At 45.1% G+C, this 20,037-nt stretch overlaps 1 protein-coding gene across 2 annotated transcripts in view; it reads right to left on the reverse strand.

Moving 5' to 3' along the window:
• LOC142398230 (cadherin-1) overlaps positions 1 to 20,037 on the reverse strand; it is a 130,214-nt gene that overhangs the window by 38,986 nt on the left and 71,191 nt on the right. For both annotated transcript variants that reach the window (XM_075482192.1, XM_075482200.1), the window contains exons 7-9: positions 9,910 to 10,054; positions 7,036 to 7,208; positions 6,576 to 6,704 (exon numbers count right to left, since the gene is read on the reverse strand). In XM_075482192.1, coding sequence (XP_075338307.1) covers positions 6,576 to 6,704; positions 7,036 to 7,208; positions 9,910 to 10,054 — 447 coding nt within the window. The remainder of the gene's footprint in view (positions 1 to 6,575; positions 6,705 to 7,035; positions 7,209 to 9,909; positions 10,055 to 20,037) is intronic.

Consider the following 20,037-nt stretch of genomic DNA (forward strand, 5'->3'; position numbering starts at 1 on the left):
CGTAAAACGTCACTGACGCAGACGGCTGCGCCGCATCAGTTCCGACCTGGTCCCAACTCATGTGTAAATGCAGACTGAAACAGTTCCGCTGGGGAAGGACAGTTATGAGAAAGAAATTCGAGGAGGACCGTTCCTATAACTGCGTCCTTAGAACGGCTCTGTCCGAAAGCGGCTTTAGACTTTGCGTTCTGCGCATGCTCAAGATTTTTTTCCCGGGGTCGTGAACCAAAAGTCGGAAGAGACGATATAACTGTTGTAGTCGCTGTCGGAAAGAAACGAACAACGCGATAGAGAATACGCCGTTGTGCATCGTGTTTGTGCAATAAGCAGCTCATCACAAACGAAGTGTAGAGGGACGTAGCTTCATCTTGCTCTTCATTCGCTGGTATGACACGCTTTGTGCCTCTGATTCGATTCATTCACTGCCATATATCCAAGGATAATTACCCTTGCTCAACTCATTCTCATTGTAATTTGGCCAATTATCCGATCCTTTCAGTGCCATGTAACCCCACTGACTGTAATGTAGTATGCATTAGCATTAGCTGAAAATGCTTCATGTTTTAATGGCCCAAAGACTTTGCTGGAGTTTCTCCACACATACAGCTAACAGCCTGATCTGTTGATAACACTAACTGTACTAGGAAATGACCTCGTAACATCATTAGAGTAGATTTGACCCCTGCTAAAGTTTCTCTTGCACTAAATCTAATGAGTGAACCTCCAACTATAGGCAGCTGACCACAGCGCACACGCTGCAACGATCCAGGTGTTATGTGAGTGAATATTAGAGCTACTCTGAAATGATCGGAGCTCAACTATTAGCAGAGGATCCATCAGGTTCTCTCAGTGCCTGATGGATGAGCAAGTGTTAGCTGACAGTTCAGTCATGGAAACGAAAGTTACGGATGTAACTACGGTTCTATGAATTCTGGATGACCGCCAGAGGGCGGTGCTTTCAGCACTGGATATCTCCATCTCACATATGTGCAGTTTCGAGTTATCATACCAACAAAGTCACCTGTGACCATGTGATGACGTAGGTTGCATGCCCCAGTATAAGACCCCCACATCATCATGCAATCTGTTCCTACAGAATCTTCTCGCCCAGATTCCGAGTGACAGGCAGCTCTGGTGGTCATCCAGAATTTGTAGACCCGTAGTTACATCCGTAACTTTCGTTCTATTTCATTCTTCCTGACCACCAGAGGGCGGTGCTTTCAGCACTTGATGACTAATGCCAACAAGGTCATGAGGAATGCTTACCGCATTAAGGCATGGAAGTTGTTGATAGAATAGCCTTTGCCACAGCAGGTAGAGCAGCCACATTGACGTGATAATAGCGATCAAAGGTACATGAGGATTCCCAGGTCGCTGCAGCACATATGTCCTGCAAAGAGACCCCTTTCAAGGCTGCCCACGATGTGGACACACTCCGAGTAGAGTGGCACCACACGTTACTAGGCGCAGGTCGGCTCTGCGACATATAAGCATGTAAAATCGCATTGACAATCTACATGGAAAGTCTCTGTTTTGACAGAGGTTGACCTCTCCTACAACCCCCATAGCAAACAAACAGTTTGTCAGATTTACGAAAAATGGCTGTAGCCCCCACATACTCCCCCACATACGCTGTTACGAGCTTGTTGGACTGAATGCTGCCAACTCAATTGCTTTATTTACATGTGAGGGAGGCACCCTCTTTGGCAGGAAGGAGGGATTGGGCAGGAGAGTAACCCACAACCAATCCAGATACCAACGCATACACATCTCTCACTGACAGGGCGTGGAGTTCATCCACTCGCTTTGCTGATGTGATTGCCAGCAGAAATGCAGTCTTTACAGACAGCCACCTGAGTTCTGCGTCTCCCATGGGTTTGAATGGGGGCCGACACACTGACCTCAAAACCAACGTCAAGTCCCATGATGGTACCATAGTTTCCTTGATGGCTCACGCCTCTGTGCGCCCCTCGAGATCCGACTAACCAGATAGTGTGATCCCACTGTCTGGTTGTTCACTCTGGCATGTCCTGCCGAAATGGCCGCCGCATATACCTTTAAGGTTGATGCACTTCTGCCTGCGTCCAATAATAACTGCAGGAAACGCAGAGTGATGGCCACTGAGCAGTTTTCCGGCACCACTGAGAGAAAAGCTTCCACCGGTTAGCATAGATTGACCTAGTGCAGGGAGTCCTGGAACTTAACACCGTGTGGATCACTGACTGGTCACAGAATGCCAGGAGTGGGTCCTGGCTCCTGGCTCCCGGCTCCCAATGGCCAGACCAAAAGCTCCGGATTCGGATGCCAAATGCGTCACCCCAACTGAGATAGGAGGTCCGGTCTCCTTGGGAGGCGCCATGGTTCCCCAGGGAGTAGTGTCAGCAGCACTGGAAACCATGGCCACCATGGCCGCCCTGGCCAGTTGAAGGCCACCAGTAGCAGTCTGTGGCCCTTCTGTCGCACTCTTTCCAGCGTCACACGGACTAGTGGAATTAGAAGAAAGGCATATAGAAGGCGGGGTGGCCAAACATGAGCCATGGCATCCTGTCCCAGAGGGCTGGTCAGTGAGTACCAAAGCGGAAAATGTGTGGATGTTTCTGAGGCAAAAATGTCCACCTCTGCTCTGCCATATCGGCTCCAAATCATCTCCACCACTCCCGGGTGGAGTCTCCATTCGTCCTGTGGCAGCCCTTGGCGGGAGAGAGGTGGGGAAATGCTCACGCTAGGAGCTGCCTTGACACCCGCAGCCCCCGCTTGGACCTGGTGCCACCCTGATGATTTACGTGATACACTGCTGAGGTGCTCTCTGTGCGGACGAGAACATGCCGCCCCTTCAATACAGGAAGAAAATTTTGCACTGCGAGATATATTGCCCTGAGCTCGAGCATATTTATATGTTCCCACCTCTGCTGTGCGCTCCATCTGCTGTTGATGGTCCTGCGCTGCCAGACGGCACCCCAACCCAACAGAGAGGCATCCGTCTCCACAACCTCTCGGCGGGCAGGGATTACGCCTCGGGGAACCCCCCTGGCCAGATACTCTCGTCTCCTTCAAGGCCTCAGAGCTCGACAGCAAGGACTGGATACCCTGACGTTCCTGCCCCTGTGCCACTTGGTATCCAAGTGAAGTGTGTTGACCCAGATTTGAAGGGGTCGTAAGGAAAGAAGACCCAGGGGAAACCCCATGGATGCTGCTGTCAGCATGCGCAGCAGTCCTAAAAAAAGGCCGTACCGCAATACTCTGCCATTCTGGAAGCAACCTATGAGTTGCAAAATATTCTCGACTCTTTTCTGAGAAAGGAAGGCTCTCATCGACAGTGAGTCGAGAGTCATGCCCAGGTAATCTACCTTCTGACTGGGTGTCAGGCTGCTCTTGGAGTAATTGACTGTGAGGCCCAGCCGGTTCACCTGTCCAAGGAGCCAAGCAGTGTCTCTCACTACCTGCTCTGCAGTTGGGGAAACAATAAGCCAATCGTCCAGATATGGCAAGATTTTCAAACCTCTGGCTTGTATGGGAGCAAGGGCCGCAGCCACGCACCTCGTAATATGCGAGGGGCAAGTGAGAGACCGAACGGCATCACCTTGAAATGGTAAGCCCGGCCCTGAAAGGCGAATCTCAGGAACTGCCTGTGGTGTGGAGCAATAGGCACATGATAATAGGCATCCTTGAGATCTACTGACACAAACCAGGCCCCCTGTGCCACTGACTGGAGAACGTCTGCCATCCGCAACATTCGGAATGGCAAGACCTTTAAAAACTTGTTCAGCCCCCTCAGGTCCAGGATCGGGCGGAACCCGTCATCCTTGTCCGGAATCAAAAAATACACTTAATAAAACCCATTGAGCCCTGTATGCCACTCGACAGACTCGATGGCGTCTTTGTCTAAGAGGGTTGCCAGCTCCCTGTTGAGGGCCTTTATGGGGGTGACCACTGGGGGCTGGTCCTCTTGGCACCTGAAAAAATGGCTGGGAGGGAGCCCGCTGGCGCTAACCATAATGCCCGGAATATTGAGAGGACCTCAGCTGTTCAACTGGGCGAGCAGGTGGATGAGAGCGGCTGGGACCAGACTGCAAAAGACCCCTCTGCCTTGGGGCCTGAGCTGGGCCCCGACGCAGGCCAGCAAACCGCTGCCTGGCCTGGTCAACTTGAGCAATGCGCTCTAGCGCCTGCTGAGCAGCTGGCCCAAACATGTGACCTGGAACCCCTGGAAGAGAACGGAGAGTACAGTGACACCCTTCAGACAGAGGGTGCGACAGCCAGACTTGACATCAATCTTCCGAGCTCCCTAGACATGAATGCAAAACTCTGAAGGGATGCATCACTTAGGGTCTGAGCAGAGGAGTCTACACAAGATTCCTGCAGGATCTGAGACAGGCCCAGTATAAGGTTGGAAAAGGAATTACCAATACGGCCCATGCGTGCCGCTATATTATAAGCCCTAACAAGGAGATCATCAGTCAGCCTTCGCTTAGGACTGGGACAGCGGGCATCAGGTCTGAGAGCCTCATCAGGTGAGACTATCAAAGAGGCAATGGTAGGATCTACTGGGACCATACAATCCAACTCATAGCTGTCTTCCCCCTGCATGGCTGCCAAAATCCTGCAATCACTGGTGTGATGAGACAGTAATTTTGGATCTTTCTAGCAGCGCTGGAGCTCTTCAATATAGGGCTTCGAAGGAGTGACCGAGAAAGCTGCAGGCTGTGGCATCTGCCTAAAAAAAGCACTGGAAGGAGCTTCTATGATGTGAGCGTCATCCAGCCCCAGGTGTGCTAAAGCCATCCGAATTGCTGGTTTCAGTGTGGCATGGCCAGCTTCTGATCCACACAATGAACCATCCGACCCTTGAGACAAATCATCAGAGGCTCGACAAACTGAATCTTTATCCTCGTTCTGTCCGTCCACTCATCATCAAACAAACTGCAGGAAGCTGCAGTTGAAAGCACATCAATATCCCGACAAGGCAAGCCCCTTGTGGCGGAGTCACCACTCGGAGCTGACCCCCTATCATCAGGCTGCAGATTTAGCGGAAGCTCCTTAATCTGGGCCAACTCAGATGAGAGAGTGCCTACTTGGCGAGCCAAAGTGTCCACTAACTTTCTTAGGAGGTCCCTGTGATGCCGTACTACGTCTGCGTCCTCGTCCCCTAGGTGCAGCCGGGTCTTCCACCTCTGCCAGTCTAGCCCTTCTGACCGACAGTGGCATAAACCCACAGTTCATACATGGGTTGTCAGATAAACCTCTCCTCAGGTGTTCAACCCCGAGACAGACACTGATCATGGCCATCCTCAGGTTTGAGGAGGGCCATACAGGAGCTACAGACATGCGAGCTCAAAATGTCATTAAGTGGGACAGTTCACAAAAAACGAAGAATAATACAGTAAATGATCCCATAAACAGTGTAAGACAGTCCCAGCGGAAACAGTGTGCTGCACATCCACACAAAAATAAAGATCAAACGCGTCCGCACCGGAGTGTTCTTCTAAAACACATTTATTTCAACGAGTAAGTGCACTCCACACTGCCCGATAATTAAAGTAAGATGTCAATGGCGTGCTTACTGCCGCTGCAATCCACCCACTCTTAAAGCAGGGAGGTGAAAACACCGCCGTTCAAAACAAATACCAGCCCGGCAAGCCGCCGGCTCTTATCATCTGCTAATAATTAAGCAACTTAACTGTCTGCAGTAATTCAGTGTGAATCGTAACGGCGAGATCACCGCTGTTCGCCCGAAAGAACAGACACACGTGAAAGAATAAGCGGCTTGCCGCAGTCTCTGGTGGACGAATAGCTGAAGCACCAACCCTCAGGTTACGAAACTACCAGTAGCGAGCCAAATTTGACCTGCTATCCCAGTTTTCCTCAATTGCGAGAAGATAGAAGTAACAGATTGCGTGATGACGTGGGGGTCTTATACTTGGGCGTGCACCCTACGTCATCACATGGTCACAGGTGACTTTGTTGGTATAATAACTCGACCTGCACATATGTGAGATGGAGATATTCAGTGCTGAAAGCACCGCCCTCTGGCGGTCAGGAAGAATGAAATAGAACCTGATCAATTTACAGATGAAAAACAGCCTTCATGGTGTTCACTCCAGCTTCAACAAAGATGGTTTTAGATCTTTTTTCTATGTCTGCTGCCATGTTAACATTGATTATGTGTGGCTATTGAATACATAGCAGCATCGTGATTCCATGCATTTCAAAAGTACAGTATAGCAGCTTTATTTTCTTCCAGTAATTTACACCTATATTCTAATCATTTTAGGTCATGGAGTGACCTATTTCATCTCATTCTGCTCCTTTCTGCCTCTTTCGAGATCTTTGGTACCAACCCTTGGAGCATGTTATCACAGTTTGGAGAGGATACAGTAAATAATTGAGAACTTGTCACATATTGTCTCCTTAAACCCTTTTTTAAAAGTCTCCATAAACTCCCACAGTGGTGGAATTTTGGGGGCACTTTTTAACATAATGACGCTGCTCATCAACAGGCTAGGCAATGTGGTCATCTACTGTGATGACTGAGCAGATAAGGAGCAAAGTTACAGTCTCAGGAGTGTTTTACTTACAGATGGCTGAGTAAAGACTGGAGCGTTGTCATTGCGGTCTGTCACCTTGAGAATTACTTTTGCATTTCCAGACAACCCTCTTCCCTGCATGTCGGCTGCTTGGACCACCAGTGTGTACTGAGGGATAATCTGTAGGAAGAAAGACGGAGCTTAATGCACCAAGAAAAAAACATTAACCCTGCCATCAGTTTACAGACTCAGCTAAAGAAGTCTCCTCAGATACATCGGACCTTGAAGTGGTTAAGACAACATTTGAGGAAATGTTTTTTCTCAGGATCTGAGATCTCTGGTGTGCTCCCTAGTGGAATCTCCTGGTAACAACATAGTACACATGCAAGCATAATAATTATTACAGCCATGACGGAGCCAGTTAGGGGCTGCGCGGTGGTCAGCACATTGATGATTTTAACAAGTAGGTTTAAACACTCAGAAAGGGGAAATATATCTTTTAAAGGCTCACCTCTCTGTCCAGCCCCAAAGCATTGACTCTGATCATTCCAGTGACTTCGTTGATGACAAACAGTTTGGAACTGGTTCCTGTTGGCTCCTGGCTCAAAATACTGTAGCGAATATCAGAGTTGTCATTATTTGGCTCATCAAGATCTGTGGCCACAACCTGAATCACTTCGTAACCTGAAAAGAGGAAAGATATGAGTGGAAATGAAATAAAGAGGCTTGTCAAACGGCTCAGGAAAGGGACGATTCACCAATAAAGCTGGGCTGAATACAGCAAAAACGATGCTAGTTTTCTTGCCCAGCCAATGATGTACTTTGTGATTGTGGAGGTCTGTTGGTTGATTCTGGATTTTTGTTGTCTTCTTTCAATATATTGAGAATTATACTCTATGCTGACATTAAACAAGGAACCAACCATTGACTAATAACTATAACTTAATGTGTAGACGGAAAACAGAGGATGTGGAAAACTGCCAGCTCTGTTTTGATTTGCTTATGTTCCTAGATGCTTAAGTACTGTGGCACTGTATGGGAAAGGCATACTCCAGCTCCCAGTATCTAGTCTAGTAGAGGAGTTTAAATGTACTAAAGTTAGGACAGAGCTCCTTTTAGCTGGGAGTAAAGATGTGGTAGTTAGTAGGGTGGTTCCAAACCCAACCAAGGGGAGGAAGTGGAAACCAAGAATGGCAGGTCAGGAGGCAGAAGCAACTCTTAGACATGCAGAGATTGTGGGTAATGTGCAAATAGGCCGGGGAGGCTTGGGGCTTGTCCCAGGCAAACCGGTGTGGAGTAGAGCAGGTCCAGAGGAGAAGAGAAAGCTAGTTGTTGAGCAGGTTCGTAGACAGGAGGAAATTTTAAGGTGTGCAAAGGTAGTGGCTCAAGCAGGGACGGTGGTTGAATTGGGAAGGTGTAGAGAAGAAAAAGCTTAGTTGGAAAGAACTGTGGAGTATGGATGAAAGGAGTATTAGATTTTTGATAGGGGCAACATATGATGTATTGCCAACTCCCCAGAACCTACAACTCTGGGTAAATGGGGACCTGTTATGTTCATTAAGTTCAGGTACGGCAACTCTAAGGCATATTTTGTCAGGTTGTAAGGTTAGTCTGTCACAAGGCCAGAATACATGGCGACATGACCAAGTATTAAGAAGCTTAGCTGCAGGTATTGAAGATAAACGAAGGCAGGTAAACTTAGGAGGGTCTAAGGTGAAGAGAGGAAGAAGAGTTTGTTCAAGAGGGGGAGAAAGTTAATAAGACGATAAGGAGGCACGGCAGCTTGGAGGATGCTTGTGATTGGGAGATGCAGGTAGATTTAGGAAATAAGCTAGTTGTTCCCCAGGAAATAGCCTCAACAAATCTAAGGCCTGGTATAGTCTTGTGGTCAAGGAGTAGAATGAGAGTCTGTTTCATAGAGCCGACTGTTCCTTGGGAGGAATTAGTAGCAGAAGCATATGAAAGGAAAAAGCTTAGATATGTGGAGTTGGGGGCAGAAGCAGAGCAGCGAGGATGGAAAGTTAGAATCTGTCCAGTTGAAATAGGATGTAGAGGATTTGTTGCAAAGTCTGTTGTCTCATTGGTGAGGGAGCTGGGTGTAAGTGGACAGAGTGTGAGGAAAATAGTGAAGGAAGTGTCAGATGAGGCAGTCAAGTCCAGTCAGTGGATTTGGATTAAAAGAAGCAATAGCAGCTGGGGGCCCAGCAGGGGCAGCACTTAGGGTAAACAGACTTTTGGAAAAAGCAAAGAAGAAGTTCAAGATATTTAAGTGGAGGTTTTGGCCCATGTGAGCCTTTTGAAACCAGGCGGCCATTTTGGGTGAGTTGGCTTTGAGTGAGTTGTATGGCTTTGTTTCTGCTGGCATTTTTAGTGATTATAGGACTGTTTAGATGAGTTTGTCTGCTGAATCTGCTAGTGTGTCTTGTCTTGCCTCCACCTCTGGCACCCTCTATATTTTCATTACCCCCTACCTGAACCAAGGTTTGAATCCCATACCTACTTATCTTTACCTCTTTTATTTCTCCCCCTACCCGAACCAGGGTTTGTATCCCCACCCCGCTGTGACTGGTGTGCAGTTGGTGAGAGGCTGAGGTAGCTTGTGGCTGTAAAAGATGGTTGTTGCGGTGTGAGGAGCAGTGTTGGCTGGAATTAGGGGGGTGACTCTGGGACGCCAGTGGTCATTGTCTAGCCTCCTGGAGGTGTCGTGGGCCCAACTAGACGAAACACTGATGAAAGGAGGTTCCCACCTGATGACCCCAATGACATGTTGGTCAGCATTGCTCACTGATCTATATAGGGAGTATAGGCAATTATTCACAGAGTCTGGTCCATTTTTTTTCCTTTAGCACAAGTTTCTTGTGTTTACCTTGAATGTACCCTGATGAGTTAGGATTAGGGTAGGGTGCTCTGGAACCACAACATGAGCCAAGTTGATCATCCTTGTCGGCCACTTGCGTTTTTAGAACATTTATGTGATTTTACTCAAAGCAAGAAGCTCAGAAGGGTGTGCAAGGAGGCAAGTTCAACACAGCCAGGTTTTCTATCATCAGGACTTGAACCAGTGAATCGATGGAGCTCGTCTCAGACGACGTAATCCTAAACTCTGAGCGTAAAGTGCTCCGGAGCAGGTGATGACTTCAGCCTAAGCTACCATGGTAATCTCCCCAGGGTAGTTTCTTTCATTTGCCACTTAAACATAATGAAATTTGTTTTGAAAGATACTATATGGATTTACTACTTCAGTGTAAAGTGCTTCCAGTGAAGACTAGAAAATGGCTATATTGGTGCAGTCTACTTACTGCTTTTATTTCTTTAACTTGTAAAAATAAAACCCATCAACTGGTGTATTTTTCAGGCTTACATGAAATAAATCCACTTTCATTACCTATTTTTGAGGCCTCAGCAACTTCTCCAACATAGGTGGATTTTTCAAAAATTGGATTGTTGTCATTCTGGTCAATTACGATGACATTAACATCCATTGGTTCTTCGGCCCGTCCCGCACCTTCTGCAACAGCATGTGCTTTAAACTGCAGACAGAAACAAACACATGCATCATATCATACATGCGAGACTAATACACACACATGCTTTCATCTCGCATCAAAGGAGCATGCGCACTGGTCACATGATGCATATTCGGACAGTGGCTGCAAGATCAAGACAACACATGAACATGAGCAGTTCAAACAACTCTTGGTAGGAAACCTGTCAATGTAAACAATGCAGGGCTGTGAAAGATGAGAAAAATACTGTCTTCCCAAACGTTTAACAGGTATGTTAGACTTTATGGATACACACAGGGGTTGGGAGAGGCAAATACATGAAGTTAAAGCATGTTAACACCAAATCACCTCCAATCATTTCTGTGCAGTGGTCGTATCAACAAGTAAACACGCTGTACTGAGACTGTGGGCTGGTATTTCAATTCATTTGGATGAAGCCAAATTCTTCAGACAAAATTCAAAATATTAGACAAGCAGTTGGTGCATCAGCAGCAGGTTCAGCATATGTCCACTGAAAACCCGTTTAAACACCATGACACAGTTCAATTCAATTCATTTTTATTTATATAGCGTCAAATACAACAAATGTCATCTCAAGGCACTTAGATAATAAAGTCCAATTCAAGCCAATTGGAATTCAATTCATTGTAATCATAATTATTCATAAAATAATCCAATTCGTTCATATAGAGCCAATTCAAAAAAATTTCCTAGCTAAGGAAACCAACAGATTGCACTGAAAACTTTTTCTTTTTCGGTCCAATCTCCCGTCCTGAGCGTGCCTGAGGCGACTGTGGAGAGAAACAACTCCCTTTTAACAGGAAGAAACCTCTGGCAGAACCAGACTCAGGAAGGGTGGCCATCCGCCTCCACCAGCTGGGGTTTGAGAAGACAGAAAGGGGGGAGGGGGGAGGGGGCGGCGGCGGCACTGTAACACCATTCAAAGGATATCTGTTGGAACTGGGAAACACGAGTTAATGACCACAATAATGTCACATATACATAAAGAGAGTAAAGTGAGGAAAGGTGTGACAGATGAGGCCCCCTAGCAGTCTGGGCCTATAGCAGCTTAACTATGGGATGTTTCAGGATCACCTGAGCCATCCCTAACTATAAGCTTTATCAGAAAGGAAAGTTTTAAGCCTGGTCTTAAAAGTGGAAAGGGTGTCTGCTTCCCGGACATTTACTGGCAGCTTATTCCACAAGAGAGGGGCCTGATAACTGAAGGCTCTGCCTCCCATTCTACTTTTAGAAACTCTGGGAGTTCCAAGCCATTAACAGCAAAGACCTGGAGGACATCTTACGTCAGCTGAACTCCTCTCTTGCTGTTTAGACATCCTGCCAACAGCTTTTTTCAAAAGGGTCTCAAAGATTTTGGAGTCAGACCTGTTACTGATTGTGAACTTGTCTTTAATGTCGGGTGTGTTTCCAGAGCCACTAAAAACAGCTGGAATCAAACCTCTGCTGAAAAAGGACAATCTTGACAAGACACAAATGAACAACTACAGGCCCATCTCAAATCTCCCATTTTTAAGTAAGATAATTGAAAAAGTGGTTTTTCAACAGCTTAATTGATTTTTAAAACAAAATAACTGCTATGACACCTTCCAGTCAGGTTTTAGACAGCACCACAGCACTGAGACTGCTCTGACCAAAGTGTTTAATGACATATGTCTGAATACAGACGGTGGAAAAGTGTCAGTCTTAGTTTTACTGGATCTCAGTGCTGCATTTGATACAGTTGACCACAATATATAAAGTACTTTGTACTGTAGCAGGAATACTATTGCAACAACACATCATCAGTAGGGTAAAACTAACCTGTCTCACGACGGTCTAATCCCAGCTCACGTTCCCTATTAGTGGGTGAACAATCCAACGCTTGGTGAATTCTGCTTCACAATGATAGGAAGAGGTAATAGGTAACTTTACATCTGAGCAGACAAGAATCACATGTGGAGTTCCCCAAGGTTCCATTCTGGGACCTCTTCTGTTTAACATCTACATTCTCCCACTGGCACAGATTATAAAAAACAACAAAATAAATTAAAACTGCGAGCAGTGATATCGGCCCTCGCAACCAAGCGCAGCTCCAGCCTTGCGACCGCCTGAGTGCCGGCACCGCCGCACCGACGTGGTCATCAACGCCGTCACGCGTGTCCCGCACCCGTCCACCGGGCGGAGCGTGCGATGAATCTCCCAAATAGTCTTCAGTCCACGTCAGTACGACAGCAGTGGCACGTGTTCAAAGTTGGAGCGATATCCCACCTTCCAGACAGGAGTTACCGTCACTTCCTGTTTTGTGGTTTAGTGACATCAGAAATGTACCACGCCAACGTGTCAAGCGCTGCTCCGTAATGATGCACGAAAAATACGGTGCAAATCGGATGATGTCTCAAGGAGATATAGCTGTTTAAATGATATAGGGGGCGCACTGGAGTCACACTTCAATATAATCCTATTGGGCTCTTTAGATGTAAACAAAGGTCATTCATATCTAGTTTGGTGCAAATCGGATGATGCGTGTGAGATTTAGAGCCGAACGTATGCAAACGGCGAGGGATTGGAATTTGCCATTCTGTCACGCCCACACTATTTTGTAGGTCCTGACAAGACGCACAGGTGTGCTGAGTTTCATGATTGTCGGTGAAAGCATGGCTTGGGGCTGATGTTTTTAGAGTTTCTAGGGGGCGCTGTGGAGGCATTAGGCCACGCCCATCAAATATTGGACGGCACACCTGTTGGGGGGCGGATTAGGATCTATCCCAGTGAGGTTGGTGCATCTCGGCTCAAAACTGTAGAATTTAGAGCCAAACGTATGGTAACGGCGTGATGTCTGACTTCGCCAAGCCGCCATAGCCACGCCTTCAACTGAAAACTGTTGGTGCTTTAAAGCAAGTGAGACCAACTTGTTATCTGTATTGTGACACAAGATCATGTTGATTAGGTGAAGGGGGCCAGAGATGGAGCTTTCCAAGAAAAAAAAGTGACTTCCTGTTCTGAGGGAGCGGGGCTTAGATGACGTCAGCATATGACCACGTAGGATGACAAGCATCCAATATGGATGACTCATACCAAGTTTGGTGCAGATTGAACTTTTTACGTGAAAGTTATAGTATTTCGTTTACACTGGCGAGTACGCCAAGTTCGCCGCTTTGCCCTTTGACCCAAAATGGCCAACTCCTTGTACGTTTTAGAGCATACCTCCAAGAGACTTTTGTTCTTGATTTGAGGCGATCTACAAACAAACCGAGTTTCAGATCTCTACGATGTACGGTTCGGGCTATCTAACGTTAGGTGGCGCTATAGAGCAGTTTGGCGACGCCCACTTTCGAGTACATTAAAATCATGCGATTTCACGCGGGGGACAATTTTGGGTAAAGTTTGGTGAGTTTTCGAATACGTTTAGGCCTCCCCATTCGCGATTCCGCGCGGAAAAGAAAAAGAAGCTGAAATAATAACTAGAAAGCTGCAAGCAGCTGTGAGCGGGACCGAGGTGTGCGTACGTTGGGATGTGCGTACGTTTTGGCATGCGCTGGACACTGGAGCTGCAGCTCTGCCCACACGCACGATACCCTCTACGTACATACGAGCACATAATAACCCCAATGCAAAGGGGTTTTTGAAAATTTCTAGGGGGCGCCACTGAGCCATTTTGCTCCGCCCACACACGATACCCTTTACATACGTACGAGGTCATCAGGGTGGACGTGTGTGCCAAGTTTCATGACTCTGCGATGATGATAAGGCTTTCAAATCACAAACGCCATCACACGATTTTCACCGCCTGGCCACGCCCACACCATTCAGAGTTTTGAAAAGTTTTTCAATTAATTTTTCCCCCCTAGCTTAAGAGTAACCTGGCCAAGTTTGAAGGTTTTTGCATCAAATCTGTAGGAGGAGTTTGATCAAATGCGAGGTGTGGAAAAAAAAAAGCTGTTTCCAACCACCAGCAGGTGGCGCTATAGGTGGATGTCACTATGATAATATGTGCGCGTTCAGGCTGGGTCCACCATTCACCATATGAAGTTTGGGAAAGATTGAATAATGTATGTGGGAGTTATAAGCGACTTCATTTTTTGTGGCGAGTGATGGCGAGTCATCAAATTTTGAGAAGTCGCCACGGCCACGCCCTTTAAGTTTTGAAAAAGTTTCTCCATGGTTCTTTCCCCCCATGTCTTAAGAGTAACCTGGCCAAGTTTGAAGTCTGTAGCATTAAATCTGTAGGAGGAGTTCGATCAAATGCGAGGTGTGGATAAAAAAAGTAATTTCCAACCACCAGCAGGTGGCGCTAAAGGGGGATGTCACTATGATAATATGTGCACGTTCAAGCTAGGTCCAGCTATCAACGTATGAAGTTTGGGACAGATTGGATAATGTATGTGGAAGTTATAAGCGACTTAATTTTTAGTAGCGAGTGATGGCGAGTCATCGAACTTTGAGGCGTCGCCACGGCCAGGCCCTTTAAGTTTTGAAAAAGTTTCTCCATGATTCTTTCCCCCCATGTCTTAAGAGTAACCTGGCCAAGTTTGAAGTCTGTAGCATTAAATCTGTAGGACAAGTTCGATCTTAAGCAAGGCGTGGAATCGTTCAAAAATGGCATGAAAAAGCACTTTCCATCCAAAATGGCCGCCTTCCTGTGTACGTGGGACCATGGCGGCAAGAGACTTTTTTTTGCGTCTGGGCATGATGAATGAGTGTACCGAATTTCATTGTCCTACGCGAAACTAACCCCATTGCGGGCACCATTTTTAAGCATTGTAGGGGGCGCTACAGAGTCAATGAGCGACTCCCAAAAATATAAAGTTTAGATTCTTTCATGTCGTCGACTGGCAGGTGGTGCTCGCAAAATTTCCTGAGTTTTCGCATACCTTTTGCAAAGAATAAGAATATAGAAAAATAATAATAATCCTTACAGATACAATAGGGTCCTTGCAGTTTCACTGCTCGGTCCCTAATAAACCTTACAGATACAATAGGGTCCTTGCAGTTTCACTGCTCGGTCCCTAACTAGAAAGCTGCAAGCAGCTGTGAGCGGGACCGAGTGCACTGCAAAAACTGACCATCTAAATACGAGAAATAATCACTTGATTTGAGAAAGACAAGACTAGAAACAAGTCAAATTATCTGCCAGTGCAGTAAGATATTTAGACTTGGTAAGATTTCTTAAAATAAGAAAATATATCTAGCCATTACAAAAGTGAGAAATCTCTTGAAAGAAGTAGTGAAGCACTTGTTCCAAGCACTGTACTAAGTCAAATAAATTCAAAACTAGCTTGTCAATTCTTATTCCACCGTTTGCTTCTTTCTTAATTTGAGTGTAAAAAATCTTAAAACCAGCGCTACTAAACAAGATGATTCTTCTTAATTCAAGAGTTCTCATTATTAGCTTTTCTTTCTTAAAATGAGACCAAGCATTCACACTAAAAAAAAAAAAAAAAATCAAGCAAACAATTAATATTGTCAACAATTATTTATTCAATTCAATTGCTGAAATAGTGCCTCGTAATACAAACAACACTAAGGCATTGCAACATGAAACATCTCAGGTAGTAATGTGGTGGTGTTACATTATTCACTATCATCATTATTGAACATTCCCTGACGCTCAGTTACACAACAAAAAAACAATATTTGAAGAGTTGCATACTAGTGCTGTGTTCCTACCACCACTGATGACATGCTTGTAACTTTGTAAACCTTCTTATATGTCAATAACAGGGCATACAGAACATTGGTGGCCCAAAAGAATTTTTGATCAATGACAGAAAAACTTTAAACCAACTGTCCAACACAGACTCCCTCCCACCCTTAAAGGGGAACTCCGGGGCATTTGAAGCGCATTTCCATTGCTAGAGGTTGTCAAATACTGACGGTAGGACACAGACCGGTGCAAATCGGCGCCCCCTGTGCGGCGATTGCGCTGTTTGCGCAGCCTGTCATGCTAACCAAATACGTGGTGGCTAAGGGGCAACTGCTAACCCTTCCACGTAAAACAACAACTTGCACACTGCAGAAACGTCACACCACTTTATAAACCATCCGACAATAAAGTCACAAGCCTTACCATCAAAACCATATGCATGGTTCTCACATTACTGGCATGGGGACGTTACAAAACAACTTTATAAACAGCATGTCACTCACCGGCTGGTTGTAGGCTCGCGCATGTGAAAGCCCAAAAGAGTCGATGGAGAATAATCCCATATACAAAACAATTATCTTCTCTAGAAAAACTGCGTTCAAGTATTTAAAACATTACAACAATACATGCCCAGTAATATTGTTGTAATACCCATTATTATCATCAAAATGACATGTTTCTACATACGTGAATTGTGGCCATTATCAGAACTGGTCCCAGGGGACTGATGCAAAATAATTGTTGATGCACCACTTGAGTCTGCGTCATAATCTTCTCCCTGGTCACTTGCTGAGAAGTCAATGTGACGCCTTTTCTTTGTACGGCTCCTCTCTGGTGTGGGCCCCTGCCTCTTGTGTGGGGACTTCACATTCTGAAGCCTCTTGTGAAGATTCTTGTAAATGCTCATCTGTGGTAAATAAAATTTCACTCATTGAAAGAACAAATAGAGATGAAAACTGAATGTTCACAGATAAACAGTATCAGCCAAAAATATCCACACACTTCAAAATCTAAATGCACAAAATAATATAATCACTTACATGTTTCATAGTTTTGTCTTTATCCTGTAGCATGGGATAATACTCCACTAGTTTCCTAGCCATTGCAGTGACTTCATGCTTAGAGGGGTACCGGACCTCCTCTCCTTGCTGACTGGCTCTCAAGATGGAAATCATGCTGGTGGCAGTGTTCCTCACCAGCCTGCATCTCAGCTCTTTGGACATGACACATTCCCTTTCTCTGCCAGTGCGGGCCATCTCAAAGTAGTGCTTACGAGCTAGCTCCAACTCACTGTCTGTATAGATCACATATTCTGGAGGACCAGGAAGTTGTAGGGTCCTCTTTGGGCTGCTCTTCACCAAAGGAGTGGATGTCTGGGGACAGATTGGAGGTGTTCCTCTAGGTGAAGTTCCTGCTTCATCAGGCCCAACGTTGTCTGGTAAGGGGGCATTCTCATCCTAGAGAAAACCAGATCAAAAAATGATGAAGAGTGAAACAATAGACCATATTAGAAACAAAATGTGTTATGCTAGATGTTTTCAGAGCAAAGTAGGTAACCAATCACCTCTACACTAATAACAGCCCAAACCCGTTTCCTCCTGAGAAAGTGTTCTGGCCCGGGAAAAAGGTCTCTCAAATCATCACGACTGAGGGTGTGGAGCAAGGCCTCATCAATGTTGGCGGCTATAAAGACAGTCCATTCATTAACAAACCCTTTACACTTTTATACATTTTTCAACTGATGAATTTACCAGTATTCAACTTGACAGGTCAAACCAAGTAAGTTTTGTGTCTTGTCAGTTTCTCTTACCACGATTAAATGTAAATGTAATACAATTTAGACATTTTGTATTTAATTTGTACAATACTTTAATTTTGTTATTGAGATCAGTGTCAGCATACTGTTATTTAATTGCTTAGCTGACAAATCCCATTAATGGAAATCTTTTCATACCAAAACATGACATACCATTTAAAATTGATACTGTGACATCATCCAGCTCATCCATGATTGCCCCCTGTCTTGTCCCTTTAATTTCTCCTCAATCTGGAAGGGAGAAATCATCATATTAAGGTCACAATTAGACAAGTTAGCCTTCTGACTCAAGATCAGTTTTTTTACAATGCCAGTCCGCCATGGATCCCTTGTCCCACAGCAATTAAAAGTTGTGACACCTTATCTGAAACCTAAAATAGTATCAATTGCACAGGCACAAACGGGAATGAGAACCCTAGACATCTCTGCGGATTGCTGGTCATATACAGACAGCATTAAAATTGGAGTGCAACTTGTAATAGCTAACTTAACTATCTGTAATGCCTGCAACGTGGTGGTACTTATGGGAATAATCATGAAATACCTCTGTTTATCTCGACAAAATGACAACCTCTGATAGGGTTCTGCCACTTTAAAACTACAATCAACATAAATTATATTAAAAACAGTCGAATCATACCTAAACTACATCTTCAATCATCCCAATTTGAGCATACTTTACCCTTTATACTGAAATTCACACTTAAGGCTGAGTTATACTTCTTTTAACTGCCCTTGCGCTTTCTTCTTGCGCGTATGTTAATGGCTCGAGACGTTTATACTTCATTTAGCTTTGTCGGCGCTTGCGTGTGCTGCGTGGCGATTCACTGCCAGGAGAGTAGGTGGAGTAGCGGGTTTTTTAAATGACAAGCCTACTATGATGAAAGGAAATTCACCGCCAGGACCTCTTCGAGTGATTCATGCTTCTTCTTCTTGTAAATAGCCGGTATTTTGTCAGATTTTCAACACCTTGGGGGTCTAAACGACTACTTTCTCGCCTGAAAATGTTTCAAATGTTGCTAAAGTTATATATTTACAGAGTTTATAGCTTAAGGGAAATCAGCTTTTCAGGCTGGCTGATTTCGGCTCGGGCAGGAGTGAAGTGCGCTGTGTGTAAACGCTCTGCATGCTGTCTGATCGATGAGTATGTCGTTTTCAAGTAGTAGGCTTGCGTCTTTTCTTGCGTGAAGTTTAGAAAATTGAGGTGACACACGCAAGCTCGCAATGGGGGGCTTGCAACCGCGCAAGGGCTTGCGTTTCTTCTTGCGTCTTGCTTTGCGTCTTGCGTTACCGACTATAAACCAGGCTTAAGTAGTACAGTATTTCAGACCACATATAAAAAGGAATGCTAACTGCTTGTTAACATTACTAGAATTTACAGTACATAGAGCCAACACAATAAGAAACGTGATATTGACATTGATGTTAACTAACGGTCACCACAGGTGACTTAAAGAGTATTTTTCACTCTAGTCTGGTCCGGGGCTTCACATGGCACAAGGTCGGTGTCAAATGTGAAAAACCCTTCTCAGTTTCACTCCGGGCGGGAGCAGACTTTCCCCCAGCTAACGTTAGCTAAGTGAATTTAGCTACATGCTGTGTGGCCATCCCGTTGTACAGTTTTCAGAATAGTTTATGACGGCTAGCTTCAATGAGTAGTGTAAAATTCAAGAAAAATCATGATTTACCAACAGTTCAATGTACTTTTCAATATAAAAAATATACCTTTTCTTGCTGGTGTCCAAACTGTTGGCTTCGAATTATTACTTCTCCTAACCGTCGCATGCCAGACGTGACGATTAGCGTGAGGGGAAATATGTGCTCAAAATATCCGTCCAAATGTAAATAGTTATAATAAAAACAAATCATTGTTGGATATTATACCTGTAAAGATAAATTCATCGTTAAATAAATTTTCTTTTTTCTTGAATGACATTATTGAATGTAAATTACATTGAGTATTACAATAAATCCCCCCTAATTCTTGATTTGGTATTGACCCAACCAATGAGCTCGGTAGTCTGTGCCCGCCAGGAAGTGAAAAAAATTCTCCGATGTAGTTGCTTGCTGCCTGAAGACGGTGTGGATTGAATTTATGTATTTTTGTAGTACTATAGTTGGCAAGTAATTTTTTTGTCACGCTGTGCTAGCAAGAGCAAAATCATGACCTGTTGGAGGTGTATGATTTGCTTTGTTTTTGTTGCCTTAACATTGAAGTCTCTCTTGAGCCATATTAACACCGCTCATAGTCGTAATCCAGATTTCCGTGTTATATGCGGAATTGATGGTTGTACTGAAGAATACAGAGTCTTCAACTCCTACTACCATATCAGACGCACACATGCGCTCTATCTTGCAACTGGGCACCCGCCAACCGGATGGATTACGGCAACTACATCTGAGCCATCTAGAGTTGGAGGTGAAAATTTTGATTTACCAATTTTTTCTGACTGTGCCACTCAAACAAGAGGGATGCAAAGGACCAGCAGTGAAGTCAACATGACCGTCACCCCAGATGAAATGCAGGAGCCTGAGGATTTTCAGATT

Source organism: Odontesthes bonariensis, chromosome 2, assembly GCF_027942865.1.
Source record: "Odontesthes bonariensis isolate fOdoBon6 chromosome 2, fOdoBon6.hap1, whole genome shotgun sequence".
Taxonomy (NCBI): Eukaryota; Metazoa; Chordata; class Actinopteri; order Atheriniformes; family Atherinopsidae; genus Odontesthes; species Odontesthes bonariensis.